Source organism: Crocodylus siamensis, chromosome 6, assembly GCF_052110815.1.
Source record: "Crocodylus siamensis isolate JL-2025a chromosome 6, ASM5211081v1, whole genome shotgun sequence".
Classification (NCBI taxonomy): Eukaryota; Metazoa; Chordata; order Crocodylia; family Crocodylidae; genus Crocodylus; species Crocodylus siamensis.
In genome coordinates this window covers 11,998,725-12,021,262 of record NC_143400.1, presented here as the reverse complement: position 1 = coordinate 12,021,262, position 22,538 = coordinate 11,998,725, and the positions used below count along the sequence as shown (strand labels likewise).

Sequence of the window (22,538 nt, the reverse complement as noted above, 5' to 3'; positions counted from 1 at the left end):
CTTTTGCAACTGCATGCTTACTGCCATGGAGCACATTCTCTAGTACACCTAAGTCCTCTTTGCATTCCCAAGATGATTTAAAGAGAGCTTGGTGTATGGGGGAATGTGACTCTATATGTTTTCATCTTTCAAGAAATATGTACCAGTGACATATGTCTTCTTAAAACACGCTATGCCAAAGCTGAAGTGGAAAACCTGCTTTACTCTTTCATCACACTCTGATTAGCTTATCTCACACTATGTTAACCAAGACAAGCTTTATTTTGGGGAAAAAGGATGGAGAGAAAGAGAGATTTGGATGCCAGATGTTACAGCAGCAGAGATAGAAGGAAGGTCACCTGTGAAATGCCTCATGATGGACAGAGCATTTAGTTCAGTTCTCCTTGAAACCCTAGAAAAAAACTCTGTGTTCATTGTATTGTAATGTCCTGCCATTGCAAACTCCACTTCTCATGCCCATTAAAGTTGGTTCTGCATCATCATTTCAGCCTCCTTGTTTTCCTTTCTTCTCAATTAGGTTGCATGCCAGTCCAAATGAAGCAGGTCTCCTCTGCAGAAGCCAAGTGTCAGGCCTCTGTATTACCTTATTTATTCATATAAATAAGTTCATGAATGACCTAGCTGTGGGGAATAGTAGATACACTGGAGGGTAGGGCTAAGATTTGACCAGCTGCAGGATTAGGCCACAAGAAATCTCATGAGGTTCAACAGGGACACATGCAAAGTCCTGCACTTAAGAGGGAACAATCCCATGCACCAGTACAGGCTAAGGGCTGAATAGCTGGGCAGCAGCTCTGCAAAAAAGAACCTGGGGGTTACAGTGGACAATAAGCTGAATCTGAGCCAGCACTGTGCCCTTGTTGCCAAAAAAGCTAACGGCATCCTGGGCTGCATTGGTACGAGCATTGCTAGCAGATAGAGGGAAACACTTGTTCCCTTCTATTAGCACTGGTGAGGTCACATATGGAGTACTGTGTCTAGTTTTAGGTCCTCCACTATAAAAAAGATGTGGACAAGTTGGAGAAAGTCCAGCAGAGGGCAATGAAAATGGTTCAGGGGCTCCTCACAGGACATGTGAGGAGAAGCTGAGGGAACTGGGCTGATTTAGTCTACAGAAGAGAAAACTGAGGGCAGATTTAATAGCAGCCTTCACCTCCCTGCAGCGTGGTTGCAAAGAGGATAGAGTTGGACTGTTCTCAGTAGTGGCAGATGACAGAACAAGGAGTGATGGGCTCAAGTTGCAACACAGAAAGTTGAGGTTGAATATTAGGAAAAACTTGCTCACTAGGAGGGTGGTGAAGCACTGAAGCAGGCTACCCAGAGAGGTGGTGGAATCTCCATCCTGGGAGGTGATTAAGACCCAGCTCAACAAAGCCTTGGTTGGGATGATGTAGCTGGGGCTGGTCTTGCTTGGAGCAGGGAGTTGGACTAGATGTGACCTCCTGAGGTCCCTTCAACCCTCCTTTTCTATGATTCTATATGCCACACTCATCTCCCCCCTCTAAAATTAGCTATTGAAAACTGGGTGCACATCTTCAGTGAGGAAGGTGATTCTGAACAGTTTGGCTTAAAGAGAAAATCTTCTGTTCTCCATTCTGACTTCCCAAAGCAAGGCATATGTCTTATTTGAGGGAATACACTACACAGGTACATACAATACTGAAGTCCTAGTCAAGCCCGTTAGGGAGCAGCAAGGCTCCTTTCACAACCAATAGCATTAGTTGCCTCTCAGCAGGCAGATGAATATCACATATCTCATGTTTCAGGAGTGATGCTATTGAGGAGTGTGCTGTAGCATGGATAAGCAGAGTAGGACTTGTAAGTAGGTAAATAATACAGGTTTCACAACTGCAGAATCATAGTGCAGCAGGGCACCAGGGTGCCTGCTGCTAGCAGTAGGAATAGGGCTGCTGAAGCTCCCTGAAGCAGCACAGATGTGGGTTGCTGGGGCAACCAGGATGGTCACATGACCAAAAAGGGGCGGGGCCAGGCCCTTATAAACAGCTAGGCCAAAGCCTAGCTAGCAGTTCCTTGCTGGCAGCCACAGGGGGAGGGGGGCTCTGTGGGGGAACTGAGCAGGCTGGGTGGAGGGTTGCTGCCTGACCATGCAGACGGGCTGCAATGATGCGGGGTGGGGGGAACGCTAGAAGAGGCCATGACTAAAGAGCCTAGTGAGTGCAAGCTTTGGGTTATAAGTCAGTAGGCTTCTTGTTCATGTTGCAGCCGCTTGGCTCATGGTTTTTGTTATGGTTATACCGGAGGGGCGTGAGGAGGCCTCACCGGAGCTCCCCAATAATCTGGGGGTTCCTGGTGCCCAGCAGGGCACAGCTAGTGGTGCTGGGCGGGCACACCTGTTTGCACCAGTGGCGCACGTATCGAGGGGTGTGGACCCCACCCTGTGGGGCGAGACTAGAGAGAAGCCCTATCAGGGCAAAGGACCGAGACGGTGGTCCTGGGGGCCAGGCACGGCTGCGGCCACCTGAGCCCCAACCGGGGTAGGACCAGGAGAGAGTCCCGGAGGGCTCCACAGTGCTGGGGACTCTAGTGCCACAGCGCGCACGGCGAGCGAGCGCCGTAGAGGCGCTCGGTGTATAGGGGTTGAGACCCCAGCCCGTGAGGCTGGTATTTTGCCCAGTGGGGCAGGCGACCCAGGAAAGGGTCAGGGGGCCAGGCACGGCTGCGGCTACCTGAGCCCCAAGTACGGGAAACGCGTGGCAGAGGCCCCAGAGGGGGCCAGGTAAGGCTCAGGCCACCTGAGCCTGAGTGGAAGAGTATTGCTAGCGGGCCTGGGAGGGCCAGCAAGTGCAGGGGCGCCAGGTGTGAGACAAGCCCAGGGGTGCCGAAGGACAAGGACCCAAGAACGTCTGGGAACAGCTGCGAGGCTTGGGGCGTGCTGAAGGGGAGGCAGGAGGCACGCATTGACCATAAGGCTGGGGGTGTTGGAGCACCCCACTTGACACAGTGCTGGTATTACCTCCGTTCCAAGGTGGAAGTAGGCAGCCTCCCTTACTGAACTTCATAAGATCAAAGACCTGGCAGGCGAGAAGAGGGTGCTGGATCACCTTAACTGACATGGCAGGGGGCACTAGCAAGCTCACAGGCCCCACCCTGTGACCCATAGAAAATAAGGTTGGAAGGGACCCAAGGAGGTCATATTTAATCCAACCTCCTGCTCAAAGCAGGACCAGCCCTGACTACATCACCCCGCCAAAGGATTGATCACATCCAAGGACTGACAGCTCACAAGCCTTGGGAATTAAAAAGCTGATGTCAGAGCACTTCAGGCTGCCCTACAAACCCAGGGGTATTCCCAGTATCATCATCTATGGCCTTGGACTCAGTTGCTTCCCCCTCTTATGGGCCATTTGTTTGCTCCAGGGAGTTCTCAGGAAGCAAACTGTCCTGGGACATTTCATGGGGCCTTGTTGTGGCAAGGGGTTGTGGCTGAGGTGACGTGCCAGACTGCTGGGTTAGATGGCACTTCAGTTCCATATCTCCTGGTTGCTTCTAATACCACTTCGGGCCTCAATTACATGGAAGGTGTCAAGGTTTGCCGATTGGACAGTATCTTGTAGAGGGACACATAGCTGGGCTTTCTGAGAATACCTCCCTCGCACAAGCATTGGCTCCCTCTTTCCCCTGTGCTCCAGGCAAGGCTGGAGAAATGATGTGGTGAGGGAAGCTGGTGAGATTAAAATATTATGGATATCTGCTGCTCCTGGAAGCAGCAAAGGAGCAGGGAAGAAAAAAGCCCCATAATTTCTCTTTTCCACTGCCCCCTACTGCTTATGGGGAAGGATATTTGTCTTTGTGTTACAAGTTCACATAGCCATGAATGGACCGCAATACATGAAAAAGATCCTCTCATCTGAATGAGCTTATAACATCAAGTACATCCTGACACAATAGCATACACCTTCAAAGGAATCCTGCAACAGGCACTTTGGAAGCAGGTATAAGAGCCCTGAAGTGATGAGTTTTAGAATAAAGAAACTTTAATGTGAGGTTTCTTCCTAACACACCTTAGAGCATAGAAGCATTTAAATAGAAACCCTCCTCCTGCAAGCCAGTGCCAAAATGGGCGTTTCAGCCATATGAATAAGCTAAACATAAAACTGCTCTTAAGCTGCACTTCAGTCACTCCAAATAAAAGCTCATTCCTGTAGTTGCAGGGGAGTATTATGTTCAAATCCCTAACTGGTTTAAATATACATGGCTCTGTGAAGAAACCTCTGTCTGTCCCTGACATTTTGGGCTGGGGGGAGAATGCAACACCCACACACCCTTGGGGCTGTATGTGGTCCGGTGTTTCTGGATATATTTTGTGGTGTATCTTGCTGGTGCTGTATACTTTGCTTCCTATGAGTCTAGGGAGAGAAACCTTCCATCCCCCTTTATTGGGACCCATAGGTAACTGGTAGGGGGTGTTCATGCCCCTCTGACGGAGCCAGTGCCCCCCCGATGGCTGACACTGATGCTGTCAGCAGGGCTTGTGCCCCGCCCGACAGGGGCACCACTGTTGGCGGCTTCTGCGGGTGCCCGCCCCCCAGATTCAGTAGGCACCAGTCACTCATATTGGGACCAGACCCTTTATCTTAAGTTCCCACCAAGGAACCTGGGAAACCAGGGCCAATGTGGTTCCCATCTTCAAAAAAGGGAGGAAGGAGGATCAAGGAAACTATAAGCCATTTAGTCTTACCTCGATCCTGGGGGACTATGGTGTCGACACCTACACAGTCAAATGGGTCGCCAACTGGCTGGAGGGCCGCACCCAGACAGTGGTGGTAGACGGGTCATTTTTGACCTGGAGGGATGTGGGCAGTGGGGTCCCCCAGGGCTCGGTCATCGGGCCCGCGCTGTTCAACATCTTCATCAGTGACTTGGATGAGGGGGTATTAAGCACCCTGTTCAAATTTACTGATGACACTAAGATGTGGGGGGATGTGGGCACACTAGGAATATGCTGCAATTAGACCTAGACAGGTTACAGGGGTGCGCGGATGAAAACAGGATGGGATTCAACACTGCCAAGTGCAAGGTGCTGCACCTGGGGAGGAAGAACCAGCAGCATACCTATAGGCTGGGGAAGTCCTTTCTCGTCAGTGCAGAGGCAGAAAAGGATCTTGGAGTCATCATTGATGCCAAGATGAACATGGGCCGGCAGTGTGGGGATGCAGTCAGGAAGGCCACAGTCAGGAAGGCCAACCGCACCTTGTCGTGCATCCACAGGTGCATCTCGAGCAGGTCCAAGGAGGTGATCCTCCCCCTCTATGCGGCACTGGTCAGGCCGCAGCTGGAGTACTGTGTCCAGCTATGAAACTATGAAGCTCTGGTTATTCCACCAGGGATTTGATGACCACTTTTTAAATGTTTGCATCAGCAGGGTTCAAATAATGCCTGTTTCTGGTTGGAACCAAGTGATGAGATCAGAAAAATGATTTAAGGATCAGGCCACCCGGTCAATGGTGAAACTCCTCCTGGGGCACTCCTTTTTGGAAACACACACAGAAGCACAGGCCTCCAGAGCTCTTTCATTCTGGAGTACTGTAGCTGGAGTCCTGCATCCAGTTCTGGGCACCACACTTTAAGAGGGATGTGGACAACGTGGAGAGGGTCCAGAGAGGCCATTCGCATGATCCGGGGACAGCAGGGCAGGCCCGACGAGGAGAGGCTACGGGACCTGAACCTGTTCAGCCTCCAGAAGAGAAGGCTGAGGGGGGATCTTGTGGCCTGTTATAAACTAGTCAGGGGGACCAGCAGGCACTGGGGAAGTCCCTGTTCCCCCGAGCACTGCCAGGAGCAACTAGGAATAACGGTCACAAGCTGGCAGAGGGTAGATTCAGACTAGACATCAGGAGGCGCTACTTCAGTGTCAGGGCAGCTAGGATCTGGAACCAACTTCCAAGAGAAGTGGTGCTGGCTCCTACCCTGGGGGTCTTTAAGAGGAGGTTAGATGAACACCTTGCTGGGGTCGTTTAACCCCAGTAATCTTTCCTGCCATGGCAGGGGGTCGGACTAGATGATCTACTCAGGTCCCTTCCGACCCTAGAAACTATGAAACTATTCTTTGGATGTATATGTGAGTAGCTTACCTTAAATTTAACCAGTAAATTAGTGTTATGTAAATTTAGCCATGTGTTAAAAGGGCCAGCAAGCCCAATCTGTTTTGTATAAGGCATTTTCTTTTAATATTCCTCCACTCTGTACCCCCTCCTCAGTCTCTTCCTCTCTGATCAATAAATGCTATTTGTTACAGCATGCCTAGTTGTAGATTCTTGGGGGAAGAGGGAAGGGACCAGCCTTTTAGCATCCTTTGCTCAGCTAGCTAAAGTGGGCTTGGCTTTTTACTTTCCTCCAGCACAGGAGACTAATTTGAATGCTTCAGGCTAAAAAAAGGACCCCAAAATCCCACAGTGGGCTGAGTACCCCCAAGATCTTCAGGGTCTGTGTATCCCAGGTTGCACAGAGACCAGAGCCCGAGTGGTGCCAGCAATTACCCCAGGCTTGTGGGTGTGCTCCATAAAGGGAGTCAGCCAGATGGAGGCACCTCAGGGGAAACATCCAAAGTGGGGTTAAGGGTCAGGCACAGTAAAGTGGGTGGCTCAGTGTAGGAGCATCCCCCATTGTCATGCCACTCCAGTGAAGTCAGCCAAAAAGTCTGCCTGTGTTCCCTCTCAATACTTATTTTGAATTTGCAAAGTAAGTGATGTTTGGTGTCAAAGTAATCTCAGGGTCAAAGTCATGTAATGAATTGATATGATTACCATTCCCTTATGCACCTGCTAAAATCATGGAGTAATTATTGTGAACTTCACATCCACCAATCACAACAATTAGGAAGACTTTTTTAGAAACTACCCCAGAAAACGTTTACAAGAATTGCAAACTGTAGTGCAAGATGTTGACTTAAGGCAAATATCAACTTAATGATGGTTTGAAGAGGATATAGAGAATGGCTAAGGTTGAACAGATGTGGTACCCATATCCTCAGGTTCGCTGACAGTACAGAAAACAGACATGAAGTTGACAAAAGAGAAACCTAAGTGTTCTGACTGCACGGTTGCTACGGAGCTGCCAAAACAGGGGAACGTGGTTTCACAAAATTGTCAAAGCAATAAAACACCTGTGCTGGCAAACCACAAAATGGCATCAATGAATGCAAATAAATTTGGGATGAAATTTGAGCAAAGTGTGCAGATCTTCAGGTTCCCATAGAAGTGTACTGCTGGGGGAACAGATGACTTAAGAAGCTTTGCGGGTACTGCAGGACAAATGGCTTAGCTGATCTGCTCCAGGCATCATCTGTAAGGGTGTCTTTAAAAATTGCACATAAGAGGTAACTTGTGAGTATACTCTAGTTATTCTTTCTCTCTTAAATAAAGCAGAGCTGGCCTCAGAGATCTGCGTATCTACTTTAAATAACTCATCCACTCAACCCATTACGAGTACGACAACAGACACAAAGTTATGAAAAAGGACAAGGCACAAGAGGTGATTATAAAGTCCAAAATTGAGAATATTTCAAATGTTCTTTTAGACACCCAGGAGGAGATGAAAAAAGCATTTATGCATGAGTACCTAATGCATCAACAAACACGCTCTGTTGCCCAATCAGTTTTTAAAGTAATTGTTTTTTCTGACTGGTCCTCATCACTATTATATTCTTAGCTTCATAACATGATGACACACGGGTCACACCCTAAGGAGAGGCTGCAGTCTTAAATCTTTATTGACCCCATCCATTGACTTCTTGTCTTTCAATAGGACTGAAGCAAGGTATAATGCTTTAACTACTTCAGGAAATGGGGCAGAGCCAGAGGGTGATGGAGGTAAAGAGTTCTGTCATTTTAAGCAAGCAAAAGAAAACAAAAGAAATCAGACAAACTCCAATTCCCACGTAATGAATTCATGACTTCATTGGCAAGATACCACAACTACATGCAAGTAGTACCTCACTTAAGACTGGGGCACCTTTTTCTGCTTTCTAGTCAAGAGCTCTGTGCAAGACTCACACAGGAACGTCTCTGTGAAGCAAACATTTCCCAAGGGACCTGCACCAAAGTACTTTACATTGTGGGTAAGGTATTTACCCTGGAACCCACTGCAATAAACTATATCATCTATGAATGAAGGAGCAAAAGAGCATAGGGTTTTGCAGTAAATGTGAAGGAAGCACGTCCCCAGAGACCACGTGCCAACTCTTTACTGTAAGTGTAAGATGCCAAGGCAAAGCTGGGCATAAACAGCCTGATAGCTCCGTCATGGCATGAATAGAGTGTAAAGGCTTTAGTTGGATTTACCCATGGGTATGATGATGGCCTTCCATTGTATGGTGATCTTGGGTCCTTAACAATGAACCAGAACTCATTAAGTTTACTGGAAGCTTTCCCGTAAATGTCAGGAGGTCATGTACCAGAGAGATCCTGAATAGCTGGAGTGTCTAAATCCAGCAGATTGAAATCTTAACACCATCCTTGGAGGTGTCAAAAGAAATCTGCAAAATCCCAACTAGATACCAGCATGGTTTTACAGCACAAGAAAGGAAAACTCCACATAAAAGCAGATCCTCATCTGGAGACATGCAATTTTGAGCATGAAAACACATGAAAGTTGCGTTAAATGTTTTGTGTGTCTTCCAGGCAAGTCAAAAAGGAAATGAATTGAGCACAAAATGTCTGAGGAAGAAGCTTTGGGTGTAGAGTGAAACTGCAATTATCAGGCAACACACAGGCCATGAGTAAAAAAAGCATTTGCATGTATTTCAGTGTCATGTGCAAACAGTTTCCTTCTGTTACTAATCAACACCTCTCCCATCAAGGGCATCTCCCATCCTCCAGGGAACTGGCAAATGGTATAAAAGCAGGTCACTACTCAGGGCTCCTCTATCTACATCTCTTCACCTCGCCACTCCAGCAAACAGAGTAAGTTTGACATCTCTCAATATCTCCTTCTGCTTGTAAATATATTGCCTTAGCAACCGCTTTAGATTAATTTTGCCAAAATACTCTGAGGATTAATTCTATTCGGGCCTTATTCTGCTTATTGGGTTGGAGGGGTTGGTGGATTAGGCTCTGTGTACACTTCTCGAGGTGTAGCTGTCTCTGCCCTCACTCACAGCTGGGCTGGTTTTAAATTGCTGCTTCCGGGATTCATGGTCGTACACCTGAGCAGTGCAGCGCTCAGCTCAGGCCAGCTGCCCAAGTGTGTCCCTGGGCTTGCAGGTGCGCTGTACAGCCTGGGCTTCTGCATCTGTCTGCAAGATGGGCTGTTAATGCAAGTAGAAGGGAGGTAGCGCACAAAGGCTTCAGAGGCATCGCTTAGGGGGGAGGGAAGAGGGTTTCTAGACTAAAAGATGAGGAAGACAGCAAGCTGGAAGCAAACAATGAAGTCACCTTTTCCCTGGAGACTGCAGGCTCCTAGAGCAGAGCCCATGACTGCAGGAGCTGTACTCTGATTCCTCACGTGCGTTATGTTCCCCTCTTTCCCTCCTGTGTTTCAGGCCAACCTCCACTGCAGGAACATGTCTTCCTACGGACAGCTGATCAGCTCCCGCTGCTACGACCCCTGTGAGGTGACCTGCCCGCGCCCATATGCCGATGCCTGGAACGAGCCCTGCGTGACATCCTGCGGTGACTCCAGGGCCGTGGTCTACCCACCCCCCGTGGCCATCACCTTCCCCGGACCCATCCTCAGCTCCTGCCCCCAGGAGAGCTACGTGGGCACCTCCGAGCCCCTTTGCATTGGCGGCCTGTACCCTGCTGGCGGCTACCTCGGGTACAGAGGCTCAGTGGGCACCGGGTACTCGTACCCCTCCTATTCCCGTCAGCTCAACAGATACCGCTATGGAGGCTGCGGGCCATGCTAAAGCAGCAGGAATATCGGTGGCAGAAAGGAATAGCCAAGTAATGGGTAATAAGATTCTGATTCAGGAATGAGAGGAGGGACATTGTTTTCAGAGGCACAAAACCCCCACTGCGTGCTTTTGCTGTGGGAGCCGAGGGTGCTCAGCAGCTCTGAAAATCTTTCCAGTGCATGATGTTCCTTTTCTGTAATAGTCCATCTCTTTCTGAATGATGTCGCTGTGCCCTTATTCATGTAGCAGAGCAGGTATGCAATCATCCAATACGCACTTGCCATGACCAGAGTAAATAGAAGGGATTTAGCACCCACCACAATGTGACTGTATGCTAGGGTCTGTCATCAGTTTGTGGCCTTTAGCTTAAAAAAAATGACTGTCAACATGTAAAGTGTAGAATAAGAAAGGCTACTCCGGGTTTTCCTCATAAAGCTCTTTTTCCTGACTCAAAGGATTTATTCTTCGGAAAAGCGGGAGTGTTGATATCTAGCCCTATGAGAAGAGAAGAAGAGCTCCTTGTGCACATGCCGCTTCTTGGAGCGGAGGATTGGTTGTAGACCTGTTTCAATCTCTGGAAATATGTTCTTTCTCATTCTCATTTTTTGACTTTGAAAATGTATATTTCCCTTCTCATTCCCATTAAAAGAAATCAGATTGCATCGTATTATCAGATTTCTGGTTCATTTGCCTCTTTACTTGTTGTTTTATAACCTTTTAATTGAAGTGCACGTCTGTCAGGAGAAGTACGGGTAGCGCTGTGCACTGCCTATTACCCACTGAGCCATTCCAGGGATATAAGAACCAAGTCCTTGAAAAACTGAACGGCATTGCAAGCAACCAGTACAAATAAGTTTCCCCCGTCATAACTGACACCCAAGGGATGCAGCAGGAATGCACTGGTTACTGACTGGACAAGAACTCCAGATGTCGAGCATAGTCCAATGCTGATATTTCATGATCATTGTGTCCCGTAATGCTGAACAGTCCACATCTGGACTATTGCAAATGACTAGAAAAGAGCTATCAGCTCAGACAGTTTACATCCACTATTGGCTGGTATTAATACCTGGATATATGTGTGCAAAACTATTCCTTTTTGGGGGGGAATATATCAACAGTTCAAAATTTTGATGCAGATTTCTTTTTTACATATATGTAAGTTCCCTCCCAAAAGGCAAGCTCTGGGAGAAGACCTGTATCAGAAGATACTGTGTTTAGAAATTTGGCCTATTTGTTTAGAGCAGCTAAAAGTTGTGGACCTAAGATGTGGACCTCCAGCTGTAGCAACTGTTTGCATCAAGGATGCATGGCACATGAATATTTTGTGCGTGGGGGCTCAGACACATCATTCAAGACCTAGGAGAGAATTCCTGCACCAGATATGTTAGAGGACAAATTGTGCGGGCCTTTATTTGTTGAAGGCACAAAGGGGCTATAGGTGCCTTTGTTTTGTTTTTATACACGTAATAAATGTCCATGTCCTTTACCTGCCTACATGCATCTCAGCCTCTCCATGTTGCCAGGAGCATGTTCCAAGGTTGTTATACACTTCTTTCAAATATCTATAGGATGCTGTCAGAGATGCATGGGAGAGTGGTGGGACCCAACACGGCAACTCTAGACTCGTTGTTATAAACTGAATGCTTTCCATCCGGCTCAACTTCTCACATGAGCTCTGTAGCTCCTTCAAAGTAAAGGGGACAGTTACAAGGGGCATTATATGAGGAACTGGCCAAAGGCTAGTTTTTAACTCATTAGCACACAATGCTGATACAATCTTAAGAAACCAGTGCCACACGCTGAAGCTCCACAGAATGGCTCAGCATGCTGAGATTGAAGCTGGAAAAGGAAACTAGGACATTGCCCCACCCTGCTCCATGCTGCAGTTATCCAAGGTCCTCTGAGCACACCTGAAGCATATAACTGACTCCTCTAGGCAATACCCTTAGGTGGGACGGGACAGATGTAAAATGCTATCTACATAAATAGCTGCCGTTCTCTTAGGCGCTTAATTGAAGACATAACGCTCAAAACCGACTAATGATGCCATCAAGCATAGTGAGCCAACTGAAGGAGGGGCATCTGGTAGAAAGTGAACAATATGCTAGGTAAGGCCCTACAATGGGACATAGAGGGTACTGGAGGCAGGAACATTTCCTTAATGTTCCTTAAACCTGCAGAAGTCAGATTTCTGAGAGAACTCGGCTTTCAAAATCCTTGGACATATTCCTAGTGACCGCGTGGCCGTAGCTCCCCATCTGAATCTCGGAAGTCACAATCCTTCCCCCAGGACTTGGGCAGCCTCAGAGGATAAAACCGCCCTTTCAGGGGCACCGACCTCATAGCCCCAGAGCTGCCAGGGAGCACTGCTCTCAAGCCCTGCCTTCCCACCTGGCTAGAAACTTGGCAGTGAACTGCTCGGGGGCCCTTCCTGCCCCCAGTCACAAGCCCACCAGAGACACAGCTGACGGGTGGCCCCAGATGGCTCCGCAAGACAAACGTTGTCATGCTGTCTCCTGCTTGAGCACATGCAATCAAAAGAGGCCAGGAAAACAAAACTATGATCTTGTGTGTGGCTATGAGAGACAGGAATGCCACTAAAGAGTGCCTGGGCTCTTCTCCCTGCCCTTCCCCTGACTCACCATAAGATTTCGGCATAATTCGTTCCTACACCCTAATTCTCACCTCTCCTGCAGCAGATTTAAGAGCTTCCTGCATTGCATGGCTGTGTTACGACAGTCCCGTGGAGGAAGCAGTGAAAAGGGAAGGCAGTGCTGCAGTGCAAGACAGCGCCTTCATGGTGCCTGGAGCTGAAGAAGGCCTTAGAGCTGTCGCAGCAGACGTGTGAACAGGGGAGGTGGACACATAGGGCCTAGGCAGTTCAGAGGTCTGGAGCATCATTGGACAAGTTCCTCTAAGGCCTCCCAGAGGGGACACATTACCCAGGCAGGAAAGGATTGAATAAGGGACATTCCTGGCTGCCTCCTGGGGGAGGGAGGGAGAAGCCTTGGCTGCATTACATTCCTGCATGGGGTGAAATGACCTTTCCAAGGCTTCACCCCAGAGCAAGAGTCGCCTTACGTTGGCAGTCAAGAGCTCACCCCACCAAAGGGGTGGCAGAAAATTTACTCCCACCCCTAGGAGGCATGCCCAGGCCTTGGCTATGGGCTGGGGTTTATTGGACTCTTACCTGCAGGGCTGTCTTGTCCCTTCCTGCCCAGGGAGGGGACACAGTGACGCCTGACTCTGCAGCTCCTCTAGCTGAAGACCAGAATGCTGCATTACACACTTAAGGGTTGGATTTCATGTCCTCACCACGCTTTCCAAACCTGCTTCCTACCTGGGTTATCCGCCTCCCTCTAGTATCCTTCCTCTGATAGCCTCTTTCACACCAGGCACACAGCCTTCACTTGGTGCCTGCGAATGTCTTGGTTGTGGCCCCTGTCACCCCTGCCACCCCTATCAGGAAGGAGCTCTCTTTCTAGCCCGAGTTAACTCTGGAGCAAAATACTTCCTCTCATCTGAAAGGGAACAACATCTTATAGCATCAAGTGAACCCATCTCATATGTCTTCGAAGAGATGCAGCATGAGGCACTTTCAAAGCAGGTGTAAAAGCCCAGAAGTGGTGACAGGTTAGCATAAGGGACCTTTAATGTGAGGTTTCTTCTTATCACACGCTAGAACACAGAAGCACCAAACAGAAACCCTCCTCCTGCAAGCCAGAGCCAATAGGGTGCTTCAGCCGTATGTATAAACTAAATAAAATACTGCTATAGCTACCTCTCCATCACTACAACTAAAAGCCCATTTCTGGAGTTGCAGGAAGTATTATGTTAAGATCCCCAACTGGTTTAAATATACATGGCTCCAGCAAAGCCAGCTAAGGGCCTTGTCTGCGTTCTCTCTACCTGTCTGTTTTAAAGTTGCAAAGTAAGCCATGTTTGCAATTACAAAGCAATTTTAGGCTCAAAGCGACCTAAGGAATTGATGTGTTTGATTACCCATCCTTTCTGTAAGTGCCAACATCATGGACTAATGATTGGAAGTTCACACCCACCAATCACCATAACTGGGAAGACTTCTCTGGAAGCTACCCCACCAGACAGTAACAGGAATCGCAAACTGTGGTGCAAGACGGAAGAGAAGGAAATAACATTTATACATGAGTCTCTGCAAACAAACTGTGTTGCCTTTTCAAGTGTTCCTCATCACTATTATATTCTGAGCTTCCTAACCTGATGACACACTGGTCACACCCTAAAGAGATCCTGGCCTCTTAAAACTTTATCACCCCATCTATGGACTTCCTCTCTTTCAGTAGGACTGAAGCAAGGTATAATGCTTTAACCACTTCAGGAAATGGGGCAAAGCCAGAGGGGGAGGGACATAACGAGATCTTTCATTTTCAAGTGAAGGAAAAGAAAAGAAAAGAAATACACAAACCCCAAGTCCCAGGTACTGAATTCATGACTTCATTACCAAGACCCCACAAGTACATGTAGGATACGTCACTTCAAAAAGGGGCACCTTTTTCATCTTTCTAGTCAAGGGCTTTATGCAAGAGTCACAGGAGAACAGTAAAACTCTGTCATTCACCCTTCACCTCTATGTAGCCTCAGCAAACATGACCTATGTTACCTGCACCAAGGTACTTTACATTGTGGGTAAGGTATTTACTGTGGATCCCACAACAGTAAACTATATTATATAAGAAGAAAGGGAGGAAATGAGCAGAGGTTTCTGCAGTAACTGTGAAGGAAGCACCTCCCTAGAGGCCACTTGCCAACTCTTTGCTGTAAGTGTAAGTTGCCAAGATGGGCATAAACAGCCTGATAGGGCCATCATGGCGGGAATAGGGTTTAAATAATTCAGTTGGATTTACCCGTAGGTATAATGATGGCCTTCCACTGTACAGTGAACTTGGCTCTTTAACAACGAAGCAGAACTCCTTAAGTTCATTGGCAGCTTGCCCATGCATTTGAGTAGGTCATGTACCACACAGATCCTGAATAGCTGGCACATCTCAATCCAACAGATTAACGGCTAAACACCATCCCTTGCAGGTGTGAAAACAAAAAAATCTACAATGTCCCAAGTAAATGCCAGCATGGCTTTGAAGCACAAAAGTGGAAAACTGCACATAAAAGCAGATCCTCATATGGAGACATGAAATTTTGAGGATGAAAACACATGAAAGTTGCATTAAATGTTTTGTGTGTCTTCCAGTCAAGTCAAACAGAAAATGAATTGAGCACAAATTGAGCACAAATGGAGCACAAATTGAGCTTCTTGAGGAAGAAGCTTTGGGTGTAGAGTGAAACTGCAATTATCAGGCAACACACAGGCCATGAGTAAAAAAAGCATTTGCATGTATCTCAGTGTTGTGTGCAAACAGTTTCCTTCTGTTACTAATCAAGACCTCTCCCATCAAGGGCATCTCCCATCCTCCGGGCAAGATGGGAAATGGTATAAAAGCAGTCGCTACTCAGGGCACCTCTATCCACATCTCTTAACCTCTCCACTTCAGCGAACCGAGTAAGTTTGACAGCTCTCAAGATCTCCTTCTGCTTGTGAATATTTTGCCTTAGCAACTGCTTTAGATTAATTCTGCCAAAATACTCTGTGGATTAATCCTCCTGGGGCCTTTTTCTGCTTATTGGGTTGGAGGATTAGCCTATGTGTACACTTCTTGAGGTGTCCCTGTCTCTGTCCTCACTCACAGTTGGGCTGATTTTCAATTGCTGGTCAGGGATTCATGCTCAGAGATTCATGGTCGTACACCTGAGCAGTGCAGCACTCAGCTCAGGCCAGCTGCCCAAGTGTTTCCCTGGCCTTGCAGGTGGGCTGTACAGCGTGGCTTCTGCATCTGTCTGCAAGATGTACTGTTGGATATGGGGAGAAGGGAGGTAGCGCACAAAGGCTTCAGAGGCATCGCTTAGGGGGGAGGGAAGAGGGTTTCTAGACTAAAAGATGAGGAAGACAGCAAGCTGGAAGCAAACAATGAAGTCACCTGCTCCCTGGAGACTGCAGGCTCCTAGAGCAGAGCCCATGACTGCAGGAGCTGTACTCTGATTCCTCACGTGCGTTATGTTCCCCTCTTTCCCTCCTGTGTTTCAGGCCAACCTCCACTGCAGGAACATGTCTTCCTACAGACAGCTGATCAGCTCCCGCTGCTACGACCCCTGTGAGGTGACCTGCCCGCGCCCATATGCCGATGCCTGGAACGAGCCCTGCGTGACATCCTGCGGTGACTCCAGGGCCGTGGTCTACCCACCCCCCGTGGCCATCACCTTCCCCGGACCCATCCTCAGCTCCTGCCCCCAGGAGAGCTACGTGGGCACCTCCGAGCCCCTTTGCATTGGCGGCCTGTACCCTGCTGGCGGCTACCTGGGGTACAGAGGCTCTGTGGGCACCGGGTACTCGTACCCCTCCTATTCCCGTCAGCTCAACAGATACCGCTATGGAGGCTGCGGGCCATGCTAAAGCAGCAGGAATATCGGTGGCAGAAAAAAATAACGAAGAAATGGGGAACAAGGTTCAGATTCAGGAATGAGAGGAGGGACATTGTTTTCAGAGGCAGAAAACCCCCACTGCTTGCATTTGCTGTATGAGCCGAGGGTGCTCAGGGGCTCTGAAAATCTTTCCAGTGCATGACGTTCCTTTTCTGTAATAGTCCATCTCTTTCTGAATGATGTCAATATGTCCTTATCCATGTAGGAGAGCAGGTATGCAATCATCCAATACTCACTTTCCATGACTAAAGCGATATAGAAGGGAATTAACCACCAATCCCAATGTGTGTCAAGGTGTATAAACTGTTTGTGGCCTTTACCTTTTAAGAAAATGCATGTCAACGTGTGAAGCATAGAATAGGAAAAGCTGCTGAAACTGTTTCAATCTCTGGAAATATGTTCTTTGTACTCTTATTTTTTTTTGCTTTGAAAATGTATGTTTCTCTTCTCATTGCCATGAAAAGAAATCAGATTGCATCCTTATATCAGACTTTGGTTTTCTTTGCCTCTTTACTTGTTGTTTTATGAACCCCTCATTGAAATGCACCTCTGTCATGAGAAGTGTTGATAGGTCTTAGCACTGCTTATTAGGGTTGTGCGAAACGGCAGTGTTTCGTTACGACTGGCATTTTGACGTTTTGACGGAACAGCGTTTCATTTCCAATTTTGTTTTGATTCGAAACTGTTCTTCGTTTCATTTTGTCGAAACGCTGTTGCTGTTTCAAAGCTGTTTTGACGTTTCGCCCATAGGTTATAATGCAGAAGCTCAAAACAGCCTCTAACTTTGTAATATCTGGCCTGATTTGGATGAAACGTGCAGGAATGGTAGCCCCTTCTGAGGGCATGAAGCCCTCCAAGTGTCAAGGTAATAGGTGCGGGGGCTTCAGGGAAACTGTAACTCAACATCCTGAAAGCAAGAAACTCCTGTCACATGTATGTGTTAAGCCACAGCGGGATCAGACCTGCAGGCATACTAGACCCTGCTGGGCTATGAAGTCTGCCAGCTGTCAAGGAGATCGGTGCAGGGCAGTTGTGGGGCCCTGAACATCTAGCTGCTGACAGGCAAAACTCATGTCATGGCGGGGTGACACCCTGTGTGTGTTAAGATGCACCCTCACTCAACTGACACCAAGGCAGAAAGCAGGGCAGGTCAAACAATGCTGCCTTTTATGCAGTTTTTTCCACCCGCCCCCAGAGCACTGGATTGGAAGGGACCTCAGGGAAGGATGACAGTCATTGGCCAACTACACAGTCAAAAACGAGAGCCCTCCTTCCCTCCCTCCCCCCCTTCCCCCTCCCTCTCCTTGCTTCAGGTCTGTTTCCCTGCAGGCAAGCCCAGCTTGAGCTTCGAACCTCAAAACTGTTCAACTGCCCTATTTTTGTTTCGAGCCTGTTTTAAAGCTCTCTGTTCCATTTCTATTTTGCTGTTTCAAGCTCGAAATGAGTTGAAACAGCATCGAAATGAAATTGCCGGTGAAATTTCACACCACCCTATTGTGTATAACCCACTGACCCATGGCAGTGACGTAAGAACCAAGTCCTTGAACTGATCAATGCCATTGCAGACAACCAGTACAAATAATCTTCCCCCATCATCACTTACACCCATGGTATGCAGCAGGTATGCACCGGTTACTGATTGGACGAAAACCAGCAGATGTTGACCAGAGGTTCGTGTGCATAGCCCGATGCTGATGTTTCATGATCAGTGTGGGCTGTACTGCTGAACAGCCTACATCTGGGCTACTGCAAACCACTAGAAAGAAGTTATCACTTCATACAGTCTACATCCACGATTCACTGGTATAAATCCCTGGATAAATGGGTGGTCAAATCTTTTCCTGTTTTGGGGGAAAATATCAACATTTCAATTTTTTCCCCCAGATTTTTTAAATGTACTTATATATAAGTTTCCTCATCAAATGCAAGCTCTGGGAAAAGACTTGTATAAGAAGAAATTGTGTTTACTAATTTGGCCTTTCTTTTTTAGAGCACCTAAAAACCATTGACCTAAGTGCTGAAATAGCAAGATAGCTGATCCTTTTGGGAGTAAGAATGTTTCTGGTATGTGCTTCAAGCCAGTTTCACTGAAGTGTCTATCAGACTGAGTGTTGCACTGGAACACCTTCACCTAAGTGCCCATCTCCCTCATTGCAACAGGAGGTAGTGGAAAAAGAATATTTTTTTTTTATCAATCGTGCCAAGTAGCAACTGCCCTAAATGATTTTCATATTACAGTGAGAGATGAGACAATAGGTGGTTATTACCTTAGGTCCATGTTGTGAGCCAACTGCACCCAGAGTTTTGTCCGATCAGAATCCCAGCTTGCTTCGGTGCTCACTGGGGCAATCATGATTTCATTTCACAAATGCTTCCAGAAACTCTGTACCTGAAATAAAAGGCCCTACCAGTTGACTTTCACATCTGATGGCCCAGTTCCAGCATGGATCCATTGCAATCTGAGCTTGCCTCCCCACACCCACCATATTGGCTTTCAATTAACTATTTACTTCCCCTCTGTCTTCCACTCCACATTAGTCTAGGAGAGGTCAGACCATGGGCGACTGGTGCCGCCTTAGTCAGGGGGGACATGTGCTCCCCTCGTGACCAGTCCCACCAAGTGGGGGGCGGGGGGTTCCCCGATCGCAGATTTCGCAGCCCAGGAGGACCCATGCAGTCAGTCCTGTGAGGCCCGATCACTGTGGCTGATCGTTGTAGCCACTTTTGGGACTGACTGTGGATGCTTCTGGGAGCAGCTGCAGTAATCGCCCGGCACTTGCGGGGGGGGGGCACCGGCACTCCCGCCTGCCCCCTTTATCCATCGCCTGTGAGGCTGGTCAGGGGTTACAGCCCACCAGAGACACAGCTGACGGGTGGCCCCAGATGGCTCCGCACGACAAGCTTTGCCATGGTGTGTCCTGCTTGAGCACATGCAGACAAAAGACCCGAGGAAAACAAAACTATGATCTTGTGTGTGGCTATGAGAGACAGAAATGCCAATAAAGAGTGCCTGGCTCTTGTCCCTGCCCTTCCCCTGAGTCACTCCATGATTTTGGCACAGTGAATTAGTTCCTACACCATAATTCTCACCTCTCCTACTGCACAGTTAAGAGCCTCCTGCATTGTATGGCTGTGCTGAGAAGTTTCCATGAAGAACACAATATAAAATAAGCATTGCTGCAGTGCAAGGCAGCACTTTCCTGGTGCCTGGAGCTGAAGAAGGCCTTAGAGCTGTCGCAGCAGACGTGTGAACGGGGGAGGTGGACACATAGGGCCTAGGCAGTTCAGAGGTCTGGAGCATCATTGGACAAGTTCCTCTAAGGCCTCCCAGAGGGGACACATTACCCAGGCAGGAAAGGATTGAATAAGGGACATTCCTGGCTGCCTCCTGGGGGAGGGAGGGAGAAGCCTTGGCTGCATTACATTCCTGCATGGGGTGAAATGACCTTTCCAAGGCTTCACCCCAGAGCACGAGTCTCCTTACGTTGGCAGTCAAGAGCTCACCCCACCAAAGGGGTGGCAGAAAATTTACTCCCACCCCTAGGAGGCATGCCCAGGCCTTGGCTATGGGCTGGGGTTTATTGGACACTCTTGTCCTTTCCTGCCCAGGGAGGGGACACAGTGAAGCCTGACTCTGCAGCTCCTCTAGCTGAAGACCAGAATGCTGCATTACACACTTAAGGGTTGGATTTCATGTCCTCACCACGCTTTCCAAACCTGCTTCCTACCTGCCCATGGGTTATCCACCTCCCTGTAGTATCCTTCCTCTGATAGCCTCTTTCACACCAGGCACACAGCCTTCACTTGGTGCCTGCGAATGTCTTGGTTGTGGCCCCTGTCACCCCTGCCACCCCTATCAGGAAGGAGCTCTCTTTCTAGCCATAGTTAACTCTGGAGCAAAATACTTCCTCTCATCTGAAAGGGAACAACATCTTATAGCATCAAGTGAACCCATCTCATATGTCTTCGAAGAGATCCAGCATGAGGCACTTTCAAAGCAGGTGTAAAAGCCCAGAAGTGGTGACAGGTTAGCATAAGGGACCTTTAATGTGAGGTTTCTTCTTATCACACGCTAGAGCACAGAAGCACCAAATAGAAACCCTCCTCCTGCAAGCCAGAGCCAATAGCGTGCTTCAGCCGTATGTATAAACTAAATAAAAAACTGCTATAGCTACTTCTCCATCACTGCAACTAAAAGCCCATTTCATAGTTTCATAGTTTCTAGGGTTGGAAGGGACCTGAGCAGATCACCTAGTCTGACCCCCTGCCATGGCAGGAAAGAGTCCTGGGGTCAAATGACCCCAGGAAGATGTTCATCTAACCTCCTCTTAAACACCCCCAGGGTAGGAGCCTGCAACACTTCTCTTGGAAGCTGGTTCCAGACCCCAGCTGCCCTGACTGCAAAGTCGCACCTCCTGATGTCTAGTCTGAATCTACTCTCTGCCAGCTTGTGACCGTTATTCCTGGTCACTCCTGGTAGTGCTCGGGGGAACAGTGACTCCCCCAGTGCCTGCTGATCCCCCCTGACTAGTTTGTAACAGGCCACTAGATCCCCCCTCAGCCTTCTCTTTTGGAGGCTGAACAGGTTCAGGTCCTAGCCTCTCCTCACAGGGCCTGCCCTGCTGTCCCCTGATCATGTGAGTGGCCTCCTCTGGACCCTCTCCATGTTGTCCACATCCCTCTTGAAGTGCAGCGCCCAGAACTGGACGCAGTACTCCAGCTGCGACCTGACCAGTGCCGCATAGAGGGGGGGGGATCACCTCCTTGGACCTGCTCGAGACGCATGTGTGGATGTATGACAGGGTGCGGCTGGCCTTCCTCACTGCCTCCCCGCACTGCCGGCCCATGTTCATCTTGGAGTCAATGATGACCCCCAGATCCCTTTCCGCCTCCGTGCTGACAAGAGGGGAGTTCACCAACCTGTAGGTATGGTGCCAGTTGTTCCTCCCGAGGTGCATCACCTTGCCGAATTCATGGCTTCATTACCAAGACCCCACAAGTACATGTAGGATACGTCACTTCAAACAGGGGCACCTTTTTCATCTTTCTAGTCAAGGGCTTTATGCAAGAGTCACAGGAGAACAGTAAAACTCTGTCATTCATCCTTCACCTCTATGTAGCCTCAGCAAACATGACCTATGTTACCTGCACCAAGGTACTTTACAGTGTGGGTAAGGTATTTATGCAACATGTTGCATGTTGTTAATCCATGTGCAACAGTAAATACATGTCGCAAAGTAAGCCATGTTTGCAATGGCGACGCAATGTTAGCCTCAAAGCGACCTAAGGAATTAACGTGTTTGATTACCCATCCCTTCTGTAGGTGCCAACTTCATGGACTAATGACTAGGAAGTTCACACCCAGCAGTCATCATAACTGATACTTTCCATACTTTTCTGGAAGCTACCTCACCAGACATTAACAGGATCACAAACTGTGGTGCAAGATGGAAGAGAAGGAAAAACATTTATGCATGAGCCCCTACAAACAATTGTGTTGCCCATTCAGGTGTTCCTCATCACTATTATATTCTTAGCTTCATAACATGAGGACACACGGGTCACACCCTAAGGAGAGGCTGCAGTCTTAAATCTTTATCACCCCATCCATTGACTTCTTCGTTCTTTCAATAGGACTGAAGCAAGGTATAATGCTTTAACTACTTCAGGAAATGGGGCAGAGCCAGAGGGTGATGGAGGTAAAGAGTTCTGTCATTTTTAAGCGAAGGAAAAGAAAACAAAAGAAATCAGACAAACTCCAATTCCCACGTAATGAATTCATGACTTCATTGGCAAGATACCACAACTACATGCAAGTAACCTCACTTCAGACTGGGGCACCTTTTTCTGCTTTCTAGTCAAGAGCTCTGTGCAAGACTCACACAGGAACGATGAAGCAAACATTTCCCAAGGGACCTGCACCAAAGTACTTTACATTGTGGGTAAGGTATTTACTATGGAACCCACTGCAATAAACTATATCATCTATGAACGGAAGGAGCAAAAGAGCATAGGGTTTTGCAGTAAATGTGAAGGAAGCACGTCCCCAGAGACCACGTGCCAACTCTTTGTCGTAGGTGTAAGATGCCAATGCAAAGCTGGGCATAAACAGCCTGATAGCTCCGTCATGGCATGAATAGAGTGTAAAGGCTTTAGTTGGATTTACCCA

The 22,538-nt window shown here is 48.2% G+C and overlaps 2 protein-coding genes across 2 annotated transcripts; both read left to right on the top strand.

The window, feature by feature from the left end:
* Positions 1-9,469: 9,469 nt before the first annotated feature.
* LOC149861073 (feather keratin 4-like) lies at positions 9,470-9,865 on the top strand. Its single transcript, XM_090053049.1, has one exon. It carries the CDS (start codon positions 9,470-9,472, stop codon positions 9,863-9,865), a length of 396 nt encoding a protein of 131 aa, XP_089909175.1.
* Positions 9,866-15,944: 6,079 nt separating this feature from the next.
* Positions 15,945-16,394, top strand: LOC149861072 (feather keratin 4-like). Its single transcript, XM_090052968.1, has one exon. The coding sequence runs from the start codon at positions 15,945-15,947 to the stop codon at positions 16,338-16,340; it is 396 nt and encodes a 131-aa protein (XP_089909094.1). The 3' UTR covers positions 16,341-16,394.
* The last annotated feature ends 6,144 nt before the right edge of the window (positions 16,395-22,538 follow it).